Here is a 12500-nt window from a genome sequence, read left to right as displayed (position 1 = left end):
CGACCTGAAGGCGCCTCTTCAGGGGGAGCCCAAAATTTGAAGATTCTCTTTCCTGTCGGAGACTCCAAACCAAATAAATAGGTTAGTGCCCAGAGTAAACCTATGCATTTTAATTCTGACCTCTACTTGCTGTGATTTTCATTTTCCTGGAAGAGCTTAAAAGGAGTGAACTACTAAATGAAAGAAAGGAAAGTTATTTAAGGACTGTTATTTAAAATTACTGGGAATCCATGAGAACACATTATGAAATGGGCTTAATTTATTATGCTCCTCTCCCAATTTTGGCTGTATTCGCACTAGACGAATAGACAAGGTAAAGATGGAAAAATAAAACCGGTTTTGTGGCATGAGTCCCATCCTTTTGTAATGCCACTTACTTATGCCAAAAGGCCCTGCCTTCTTTATTAAAATCTGTAATGTTGAAAGCTAAGTTTGTGATTTTAGAAAATGCTGTAAATGTAGCTCCAGAGTTTCATTTCCTTAGGGAAAACAGGCAAATCAGAGTTGAATTGTTTTTCCAACAATGAGTAAAGATAGAAAATTTTCTTGTTTATGATAAAATGTGTGGTGTAGGTTACTTTACAAAAGAAATCTGCTGCAGAATTTATTTTTTGTGTCTAGTACAATGCTACCTAAAAGCTTCATGATTTCAGTCTAAGTAGCTCTATAAGACTCTCCTCATAGATCCTTTTGAGAAAAGTAAGATTTTAAATAAATCTAATTTTATTTGCATATGTTCTATCTTGGCCAGAAATTGAGCAGGATTTAGCTTTGCGTTGTCTGTTTCAAAACCTGAATATTTAATGTATTGGTGAAAAGTGGTGGAATTCCAAAGAACTCACTGAAAACAAGGCTTTGGGGCCCAGTGCTCATCCTAACCACATTCATGAAATGGACTCAAGTAAAAAGAGTGGTAAATAATGACCTCATTTTGTTCAGTTCAAAAGAGAATGTGAACCATCCCTAAGCGTTTATATACAACCTTTCATGAGGAAAGTGCACCATTCTTATTCATCATTATGACCCAACTTTTTGGCTACCTTTTGAAATGCAATGAGTGCTAACGATGTACTTGGACCTCCACTAGAGAGACATCTACATGCAACCAAACCCACCAAAAGTGCCCCATCAATTAAATTCCCATGAGGGCCTTGTTTGTCGCATTTGTTCATTCAAATATATATTGACCAATGGCTATATAATCTAAAAATAATATTTAACAGTTAAGGCAAGTTTAGGATGTCTAATATTACTCTTCCCAGAGACTCCTTTCCTCCTGCTTTCTGCTAAACTGAGATAATGGTTATCTGAAAGTTCCAAATTATAGAAACTAAAAAAGACAAAAAAGAGATATGGCTGACTAGTTGTTGGCTTGAATTTCCTTGATACACAGACATACAGATTTATGCCCTATTTTAAACATTGCTTTTTACTTGTGTTTTGTCTTCTTGCTCTTCTAGAAAAAACTATCCAAGATGACTGTCACTTACTCCAGTAAAGTAGCAAATGCAACTTTTTTTGGATTTCATAGGTTACTCTTCAAGTGGAGAGGCAGCATCTACAAACTACTGTACAGGGAATTTATTGTTTTTGCTGTTCTTTATACAGCAATAAGTTTGGTGTACAGGTACTTTTCTTTGCATGTCTCTTTAAATGGCCATCAGATATTGTATAAGAATACAGTCTCAAAAATCTGAACCTTTTGATCGCCACTGACTTTGCGTTATGTAACTCCTCTTTTGCATGAGCCTCTCTTTTGTCTTCTTCCCCTCAGGACAGATTTTAATCCACCACTAACCATTGTTAGGATGTAAAATAGACCCTCACTGTAAGATTCAAGTGGCCTTCATTCCAGCCCCAGTTGTGCCTCAAGACTGTTGCAATAGGCATAAAATGAGAGGATTACCCTTAGATCCTTACTATGTGAAGATTTTTGAATGGGCAAAGTCCACAGACAATAATTATTTGTGCTTCTGTCGACTTGTCATTCATAGTTGATGATTTGACAGCTTGTAGCAACTACCTATATAATCAACATGTTCATGATTGGTGTATGTCAGGCAAAAGCTTTCCTTCTTTTTGCCTGGAATGAAAATATCTTATCCAGGATGATGCCTGCCACACTTAACAGTACCTCAACTAAAGCAAAGGCCGGTAGACTAATTTATTTTCTTTCTATTTTCTGAGTTGAGGGCATGTTATGTTCACAAAAGGAGGTGCTTATTCTTTATAACATTACAACATATGCCTGTCAGATTGACAGGAAATTTGAGCAATATCAAGTCCAAGAAATACTTTTATGATGAAAATTATAGACTTAATAAAATTTCATCAGTATGGTAAAAGGAAAACTTACGAGATTTTAAAGCTTTTTTAATTAACATCGAATGCATAAATTTCTTCTCTGGAAGAAGCTAAAACCTAAAACAGGAAAGCTAAAGGTTTTTGAGGCTGTATTTCCATTTTTTCTATGTACATAGTTTGTTATTTTTCTTCTGCATACAGATAAACAAATTTGTGTTTCATTGCTCTCACATTCTTCCTTGTAGCAACAGAATCTCCTTTGGAAAAGAGGGATATTAATTTAGTTGACTGATAATTATTAAAAGTAAAATAGGTAGAGCTATTTTTCCATATGTCAAAACAACCCTTCCAAGCAAGTGTGTGCATTGGTATATATTTTGACAAAATATTTTTAGAGGGAAAGTCTTGTTAACAACCTCTAATAATTTTTTTTCAGACATGTCATATAATATGATATTATTCTGGCAATTTAGGTGTGTATCACCTAAGCCTTCAGAATATGAAATGGTAGAAGATACAATGGTGTTTCGTGATAATTATCTCATTAGTTCATTTTTACTAACGTGAGTTTATTGCTGCTACTGCTGCTAAGAATAGAACAGAATAGCCCTTAGTACAGTTGTAGTGTAGCTAGAAATGTTCCTTGGGGCCTCAACTTTTGTTCCAATATCATACTTATACCCCATAAAATTTTATGCATATATTTCTTCTAAAGCAGAGTGCTTACATTTATAACAAAAATTATCAGTTCAAGTCATCCTTAAATTTTTAAAGTTTAATTGTAATACCTTATTAAAATAGATCCTTCTGTCTTAATCAAAGGTATACCAAGGACTGTAGGATGAGTTTGTCAAGAAGGTCAAACATATCTGTAGAAAAAAATAGATGTAGTTTCATTCTCTGAGTCTTTATTAGCTCTATTATAAGTAAATAATTATTCCTAACAAAAGTTATAAGGAGAAACCAGATTCATTAATGTGATTACATTTCTTTCTATTTTTGGAGGAATTTGACAAAATTTCTGAAATACTTTCTAGCTATTAAAATTTCTACATCTATTAGCCAAATATTTTTTCTTTGGCCAACTACTAATACCAACCATTTCATTATTAACTAAGTATGAGGCAATTTGTTAAGTGGTTATATATATGTGTATATATATATATTATTTAATCTTTACAATACCCCATATATGGATATTTTTATCCCCACTTACAGATGAGAAAACTGAGACTCAGAGAGATTTAAAAATATGCTCAAAGTCCAAATTCATAAGTGTCAGACTTGGGATTAAAATCTGGCTTTGTCTGACCTTAAAAAAGGTCTATGCTTTCCACATTTAAATCCTCTTTGACTATGTCTATTTGAACATCAGAAACCATTCTGGCTGTAATTTGTCATCAGCATAACCCTGATAGACCTCTGCAACAATCTGGTACCTCTCCTGTCAGCTTTCCCTGACTTCAGTAATTCTAACACTTCTTCCAAAGCTGGGGCAGGAACTCCAAACTCACCTTGTACCCCACACACCTTCTTTGTCAGGACCAGCTCCCAACAGCTTTCTATCTGCAATCTAATTAGTTGCTTACTATTATCTTATTATCCCTTTGCTTCCTTTATCAAAGTTCTGCTGACCCAAATGAGCCTTTGATGCTTGTTATAATGGATCTTTCCTTGAGTTCCTTCTTGCTTTGAAGCAGCTACACTCGTCGATTTATTCAAATTCATCTGTTTGGCTTTCCTTCCTGTATTTTGGTCATTATTATTAGTTCGACTTAAAACATTTCTTCAGACTCTGAATCTCTTCCCTATAATGTAAATATCAATAATGGTCTCATTAAGTGCACTTATATTTAACGATACCAGAAAATGGGGTTTGGGGAGGATGGGTTAGATCTATAACATAAATTTTGGGAGAGTGACTCAATTTAATAATGAAAGTTTTCATTTTTCATTGTTAAATTTGTTTTAGACTCCAAACAATTCTGGGCTTTAAAATGAACAGGTATAATAAAATCCCTTGAAGTATAACACATGATAATCAAGAATGTGCTAAGTAGCATATTCAGGGGAAAGATCAATGTGTCAAATTCAGTGTTATTATTTAACAATTACTTAATAATGCTAATTCCTATTTAATCAATAATACACTCTTCTTAAGGTATTCCTGATGAATAAATGAAAACTGACCTATTTTGTAACATGCCTTGCTCTAAATCCAATGAATCAATCATATAAAACTTTTAAAATATAAAGTTTTTAGAATAAAATGATTAATTAATCCCACCATTTAATAGCCAATCATGTTTACAAAATGTTAGCACTTGAAACATTAAGCAATTAAAAAGCTTTCGAGACATATCAGCTTAAGAAAAAAGGAAAAAATTATTGCTCCTTCAAAAATAAAACAGATTATTTGTGCTTAATTGTTTGCACTTAATGTCACTTGCAAAGCAGGTGCAGAAGTATAATATCATAAAGGGCTGTGCATTTTATTTTTGCTCCAGATTGTTACTTACAGGAGCCCAAAAACGTTACTTTGAAAAATTATCAATTTACTGTGACAGATATGCTGAACAAATTCCAGTAACCTTTGTGCTTGGTAAGTATAGGTCACACGCAGATTGCAGCCACACAGCTGTCTCCGTTAGGATGACACCGATGACTCTGCATGGGAGTGTTTCCAAGCTGAGAAGCATGCCTGAAAAGCCACCGCTTGCAATAGAACCAGATTCATCCATAAGGTTTGCCTTCACGGCTGCTTTTGCTAAATTAACACCAAACAAGTTTGAGGAAATAATCTGCTATTGGACATTTAAGCTTTCTCTTCACTAACTCTCCATTTTTGCAGTCAATATTTGAGATCTAATACCCACTTACAGGGTGCTTAAGCATTGCCAGGCACAAATGACATTTTTTTCTGGAAGGCAAAATCAGAAGATATGGATAATAACATATTTTTGTCCTCCAACCTCTAAAAAGGCTAAAATTCAGCTAAAAGCATCAGTGTCACCAACGTGTCTGCTGTAAGAAACTGCTTTATAATTTCCTGTTATTCTACAGGGTTTTATGTTACTCTGGTAGTGAACCGATGGTGGAACCAGTTTGTGAATTTGCCCTGGCCAGACAGGCTAATGTTCCTCATCTCCAGCAGTGTTCATGGAAGCGACGAGCACGGGCGCCTACTTAGAAGGACGCTGATGCGTTACGTCAATCTCACCTCCCTGCTCATCTTTCGCTCGGTGAGCACTGCTGTGTACAAACGGTTTCCCACAATGGACCACGTGGTTGAAGCAGGTACTACGAATGGCTTTTCCTTCCATAAGCTTTTCTCAGCTGAGACAGGACCTCCGGAGTTCCTTTGAAAATTCCTTATGTTTGTTTATTCACTCAAGAAACATTTAGTGGTCTGGCACAGTGGCTCACGCCTGTAATCCCAGCACTGTGGAAGGTCAAGGTGGGTGGATCACCTGAGGTCAGGAGTTTGAGACCAACCTGGCCAACATGGCGAAACCCCATCTCTACTAAAAATAGAAAAAATGAGCCGGCCGTGGTGGCTTGTGCCTGTAATCCCAGCTACTGGGGAGGCTGAGGCATGAGAATCACTTGAACCCAGGAGGCAGAGGCAGAGGTTGCAGTGACCCGAGATTGCAGCACTGCACTCCAGCCTGGGCCACAGAGTCAGACCCTGTCTCAAAAAAAAAAAAAAAAAAAAAAAAAAGAGAGAGAGAGAGAGAGAGAAAGAAAGAAAAGGAAAGAAAAGAAAAAAGAAAAAGAAACATTTATTGATTACCTACTATGTGCCAGAAGCAAACTAAGAGACAAAGATGAATAAGACATGATTCCTGCCCTCAAGTTTACTTCAGAGGTAGGGGAGAGAAAGTGGCAGATAGTAACGTTGCCTTAAGGTAAACATAATAATAATTATATTTATTTAAACAATCTGGCTGGCAGAGCTCTTTGGGAGGCCCAGGCGGGTGAATCACCTGAGGTCAGGAGTTCCAGATGAGCCTGGCCAACATGGTGAAACCCCGTCTCTACTAAAAATACAATAATTAGCTGGGCGTGCTGGCTCACGCCTGTAATTCCAGCTACTCAGTAGGCTGAGGCAGGAGAATCGCTTGAACCTGGGAAGTGGAGGTTGCAATGAGTCGAGATCGTGCCATTGTATTCCACCCTGGGTGACAAGGTCCCCATCAGTCCCAAAAAATAAAAAAATAAAAATAATCTATCATATTAACTTACAGTTTTCTAGCACTATACGGTTTTGTCTCCTTTATAGCTATTTCGTTTGGACCTCAAGAAAACATGAAAAAGGTAGAAAATAGATTCAGAAAGGTTACAACCTGTGCTGAATTACACAGCTGATCAGTGGAAGGCCAGAATTAAAATTTAGGCTCCAAACTCCTAAGTTAATACTTTCTAATAGATTCTGGTAGGAACCGGCAATGTCAGTTTCATCTAGACAGACACTGAGAGGTGATAGTCAAAAGCTGTTTTAGTGTGGACCTCTTGTCTCTTGTGCCTCAAAGGAGATGTAAATTGTTGAAGGATGATTCTCTTTGGTGTGTAAATATTTAGCAAAGAAGCTGTTAAATCAGCCTTCGATAGGGCGAGGATTAAATGGATAATTCTTGGCACATATGCATAAGAACCGTGAGGTGATTCTGCCTTTACATTGAGTCCAGTCTCACATTAGTTTGCAGTATTTAGTCTCCTTTTCGAAATGTCCTGGAAAATAGATATTTTCGCATAATAGTTTTTGTTTGTTTTGGAGTTTTTGTTGGCTTTTTTTGTTGTTGTTTTTGTTTTGCCTTCTTAAATGGCTAATATAGATAGTGACTACTGAAGTCAAAATAAAACTGTAGAGATGAATGTCTACATTTCACATTTTATTTGAGAAGAAAGAACTCCAGTTTGAGGCATACACACAGACCAGATGGTATTCAGTATGTCCAAAATACAAAGAGAAGTTTGGAGGTTTTATAAAAAGACAGAAATGTTACATATTGCTCTTTGAGAAAGTTCATTGGCACTAGTAAGTTTCTGGGGAGCTGGCAAGTTTTGACTGGTGAATGATGGAGGTGGGTAAAATTAGTCTTCAAGTTGCAGCAGATCATTTCAGCAACTATAAAATTGGTTTCCGGTAATAGCAGGCAGTTTCAGCAACCAGGCCTGCAGAGAATTACTTTGTGTCTCAGCTGCCTTTTTTTTTTTTTTTTTTTTTTTTTTTGAGACAGAGTCTTGCTCCGTGGCCAGGCTGGAGTGAAGTGGCGCAATCTTGGCTCACTGCAATCTCTGCCTCCTGGGTTCACGCAATTCCCCTGCCTCAGCCTCCCAAGCAGCTGGGACTACAGGTGCGCACCACCACACCAGGCTAAGTTTTTGTATTTTAGTAGAGATGGGTTTCACCATGTTGGCAGAATGGTCTCAATCTCTTGACCTTGTGATCCACCCACCTCGGCCTCCCAAAGTGCTGGGATTACAGGTGTGATGCCTGGCCAAAAACTGCTTTTCCCTGGTGGCTTCTTGACTCTGTTTTAGTTGGGTATGACAAGAATGACCCAATTCTATTATCAACTTTCACAATGATTAAGAACACGGAGTAAGGGTTTGAAACCTTATCTCACAGCTTACTAGCTGCATGACTTTGTCTGAGTTAATTAACCATTCTGTTCCTCAGTTTCCTAATCCATAAAATGGACTTAAAGTAACTTATAATAGCACCTACCTCATATACCCCATAGGCTTGTTATGAGGATTTAAAAAGTTCATATTTGCAAAATGTTTAGAGCATTCCTGGCACACAGTAAGTGCTGCATGATTTCTTGCCATTGAACAACAGCACAACATAGCACTCTAGCCACTTTAGAAGACTTGTTATTAATATAATATCCCAGGTCTTTTTGATCTATTTTGATCAAGAGGTTGTGAATGTCAAGGTGGAAATAAGGAAGAAGGGGTGTAGGTGACGTTGTTAGAGATGCAGAGTGAGATGTGAGAAAGTAATGGGTGCCAGGAGCTGGTTAAGGGGTATTCAGGGGGAGGGTCTGAAGGCCTGGCACATGCACAGGTATATGATAATATAAAATCAGTAGGAACTTTTAAAAAAATTAATTGCCATCCTTCCTCCAAATATGAAAGTAGAATACTGTTTCAGAATGACCTAGTTAAAAATACTACTAGACAACTCAATTTTATCTTACCTTAATGTCTCCAGGAACAAATAGATTAAGAATTACCACCTCTAAGAAAGACCTAAAAACAAACAAGAAATGTATAACCTATTCCAAGTTGCTGAGCTAAAGTTTACTTGGATGAACAGAGGTGATATTTCTCCAGTTCTGACGCATCCTTGAAATGAAAAGAATGCATTCTGACGGGAATCAGATGCCGGGTCCAATCCTCAAAACAAATCTCATCTTCTTAGTGTCACCTTCATATTAAAAGCACATCGGGAAGAAGCCAGGTTGGCTGGCAATGGAGAGGTCTCTGGGGCCTCTGGTCAGACATGAGCTCAGAGGACTGAGCTGTGCTCAGGTCTGAGGGGCAAATAGACATAGGGAGGCAAATAGGAAAATGACGTGATTTCATTTCCTTTGAGTGTATTTTTCAGAATACCAAGGCCCACTCCCTCTCAAACTTGTACAGATGTCTGCCACGTACTTGCACTCTGACTTTTCCCTTTCCAAGGCATGTGGAATACTGAAATACTTCTATCTCTTCAGCTACCAATGTTTCTGCCATTCCAAGGGAATCTCAAAATGAGTCCTTCACTTCTGGATGTACATTTAAACTAGTCTCTAGGAGTGAACCACAGACCCACAGGCCCTCTACATCTTGAATAACTTGAGTTTATGTATTTAAAATGTATATTCCTGGGTCCTACCCACGTCAGGCCTTCTGAATTATTATAGAACCTAATAGAACCTTTGGATATACAGCCTAGGAATCTGCAGTGAAACATGCTCCTGTGTTGGTTTTTTTAGTACCCCAAAGTTTGAGAAGTATTGCATCTTTTCTGGGATGCTTATTTTTTAAACCCTTTTTCTCACTCCTGGGGCAAAAGGCTTTGGCAACCACCAACTCAACGATAATAAAGCAGCAGCAATTAAGAAAGGATGGATTGAAGGTTTCAGCTTGAGGTTCCTGAATTACAAAGAAGAGCTTTGAGGAAGCAGTCTGGTGGGAGGGAGGCTACTGTATAAGGGATTTGAATTCCACCTGCTTGGATGTAACAAGCATAGTTCTGACTTAAACTTTTTGGTTGGTCTGTCTGAAGTGGATGAAGGGAGAAGAGAACTGACAGAGGAGCTCTGATGAGGTGAAAGCCTTTCCAAGGGTCTTGTGACACAATCACTGATTATCTCAGTGAGAAGGTCCCAGTTGCGTTCATTAATTCCTAAGCATGTTCTCAAAAGGCAGAAAAGGGGTAGTAGGTACAGCTAGTCCCCACAAGAATATATTGTGCTTCTGGTAATTTTGAAGATAACTACTTTCCTCTCCTGATGCTTGTAAATACTGGATAAGATGTTTTGATTCAGTATGAGATATACTGATATACTATACGCATGCATTGTGTGTTAGGTGGCAGGGCAAAGGTTCCAAGCCACTATCCTCTAAGCCAGGAGAGACGCTTCAGAGGCCTGTCTTACTGGCTGCCCCAGGCCGGCGCCCCCTGTCACCGGCAGTGCTGACTCACTGAACTTCCTGCTTTCCCCAGCAGAGAGGGCTGACTCAGAGTCTGCACATGGGGTCCACTTCCAAGTTCTTCCAACTGGGCATATGCCTCCGCCACTCTCTGACTGTCCTTTGCCTGTGCCAAGGTTTCTGGGAAGAACAGGAAGTTCAGGGATGGCGGAAAATGTTTGGCAGATCCCCTGAGTCCAAAGCCAGGGCACCTGCTCCTGCCTGAGGGCAGAGAGGACTGGTAAGCAAAGCACTGAGGGCCCCAAAGGGGTGGAGACAAGGTTAAGGCCATGAAGGACCTTCTTGTCAGTTGAATTCTCTACATAAAATCACCTGTAAGAGAAAGTACATGTTCTCACACTTCAGGGTGCATTAGATATTGTTAAAATCAATATTGCTAAAAATTTGGATCCCACGATACCACTCCCAGAGATTCTGACTCAGTAGGTCTGGAATGGGCTCCAGGAATCCGTGTGTTGAACAAACTCCTGGAGACTCTGAGGCTGGTGGTCCCTGGCTTGCACTCTGGGAAGCAATGGGCTTTGAGGCAATCGGTTTCCCTCAGCTTCTCTTTCTTCTGCGAGGGTTTTTGCCTACATAGATTCAGTGCTGGACAGAAGGAAATAATCGAGAGGGCCAAGAGTGAGGACCAGCACCTCCTTCTGAAGCATCTGGCAATTCCTTGGCTGGAGCTGGACGAGCTAGGTCACATACCTGCTCATCCTTGAACTTTCCTTGCTTTTAAGTTGGACAGTCAAGTTACATTATTCTGAAAAATAAAAAGACCAAAATGCATGCTGCTGGGGAAATATATAGAATTTGATGCTACAGGTTAAATTTCTCAAATTAAAATAAAAAAGTTTTATTTCTGCTTATATGAAAATAAAAATACAACAGTGGAATTCAGAATAATGTCTATTATGCTGAAAAGTCCCTGAACTGGTCTGTGATCAATTATTTATCAGAGATACTGCAACAGCCTCTGTTACTTTTGCCTATTGGCTACAAATCTGCTCTGGAAAATTCCAGTCATTCCAATCACCTGCCCTGGGAGATGTCACTCATTCCAAGTCAAGTCAGATGCACAATTCCAGATCTTGGCTGAGTCAAGTGATGACCTTAGTTGTATGCATATAGTATGGTCTCATACTGAATCAAAACATCTTATCTAGTATTTACAAGCATCAGGAGAGGAAAGTAGTCATCTTCAAAATTACTTACCAGAAGCACAATGATACGTAATAGGAAATTATATACGTTCCTCTTAAAGAAACATTACCAAGCTGATGCTAGATCTATTACGCCTTTGCTCATGCAACAAAGGTTTATTGTGTGTACAATATATGCCAGGCACTGTGCTAGGCACTGGGAATACCCTTATAAGCAGAACAAATATGGTCCCCATCCTCAAGGATTAATAAAATTTACTACAAATCTTATCTTAATCATTGTCATAAACAAGTACAAATGTATTCGCAGTTAAACTTTACATCTCTGCATTGCAATTCTCTCTCTCTAAAATAAATAGTTTCTGTCTGTATTTAGTAGCTCATAAAAGTAGTTATAAGACAGTAGCCTCTGAGGAAAAAACACCCTTTAATTTTCTTAAAGCCTTGGAGTCTTTTTTTTTTTTTTTTTTTTTTGGAGACAGGTTCTCACTCAGTTGCCCAAGCTGGAGTGCAGTAGCACGGTCATCGCTTACAGTAACCTCAAACTTCTGGGCTCAAGCCATCCTCCTGCCTCAGCCTTTTGAGCAACTAGGACTACAGATGTGCACCACTGTGCCTGACCAATTTATTTTTTTGTTTATTTTAATCCTTTTTTTTTTGATATGGAGTCTCACTAAGTTGCCTATGCTGGTCTTGAACTCCTGGCCTCAAGCAATCCTCCCACCAGGCCTCCCAAAGGGCTGGGATTTCTGGCATGAGCCACCACACCTGGCCTGCCCTGGAATCTTAATGTAAAGTTTCTTGACTGTCTTCTCTGACTACAGGGAGCCTGATGAGACTCCATTGAAATTGTTACTGACACTTATGGTTAACAGACATTAATATAACAAGCAAGCTACCAGTTGTCAATGGATGTTGAGATAAAAGTTCTAACTTCAGATGCTCTGGCTATAAGGCTAGCCCTATAACTGGAACTCGGGTCTGGGTCACTTACTGCTTAAAAGCCAAACAACTCAAGAACTTTGGTAAAAGGAATGTTAGCTTTATTAGAGAAGTCAGTAACCAGGGGAAGGCAGTGAACTAGAGTTGAAAGGCCACCTTTCAGAATTGTGCCTCTAGGTAAAGAGTTTTTAAGGGAAATTAAGAGAAATGAAGATCAAAACAGTCTTGTGAAACGTAAGCAGTTTCAGTCAGCTAGGCAGTTAATCATTGCTTTCTTGGTGAAAGTTTTGACATTCTGCAGGTGCCATCAGCCTATTCTTACAGGCTAGTCAGCCCATTCCCAGAGCTGTTGGTCAATGTATTTTCTTTTTCTTTCTTTCCTTTCTCTCTCTTTCT

The 12500-nt window shown here is 38.6% G+C and overlaps 1 protein-coding gene across 6 annotated transcripts in view; it reads left to right on the top strand.

Moving 5' to 3' along the window:
• Positions 1-12500, top strand: part of BEST3 (bestrophin 3) — a 46174-nt gene that overhangs the window by 132 nt on the left and 33542 nt on the right. For 2 of the 6 annotated variants that reach the window (XM_017894077.1, XM_017894081.1), the window contains exons 1-2: positions 1-81; positions 5368-5601. The exon at positions 1-81 is cut by the window's left edge and continues 132 nt beyond it. In XM_017894077.1, the coding sequence (XP_017749566.1) occupies positions 5439-5601 (163 nt within the window). In that variant the 5' untranslated portion in view covers positions 1-81; positions 5368-5438. Of the gene's footprint in view, positions 82-1460; positions 1628-4811; positions 4907-5367; positions 5602-10023; positions 10235-12500 lie in introns of those variants that run through there. The other 4 variants (XM_017894076.1, XM_017894080.1, XM_017894079.1 and 1 more) reach the window with 4 other exon arrangements.

Source organism: Rhinopithecus bieti, unplaced genomic scaffold, assembly GCF_001698545.2.
Source record: "Rhinopithecus bieti isolate Rb0 unplaced genomic scaffold, ASM169854v2 scaffold_25288, whole genome shotgun sequence".
Taxonomy (NCBI): domain Eukaryota; kingdom Metazoa; phylum Chordata; class Mammalia; order Primates; family Cercopithecidae; genus Rhinopithecus; species Rhinopithecus bieti.
The sequence above is the reverse complement of the archived record's forward strand: the minus strand, read 5'-3'. Positions and strand labels throughout refer to the sequence as shown.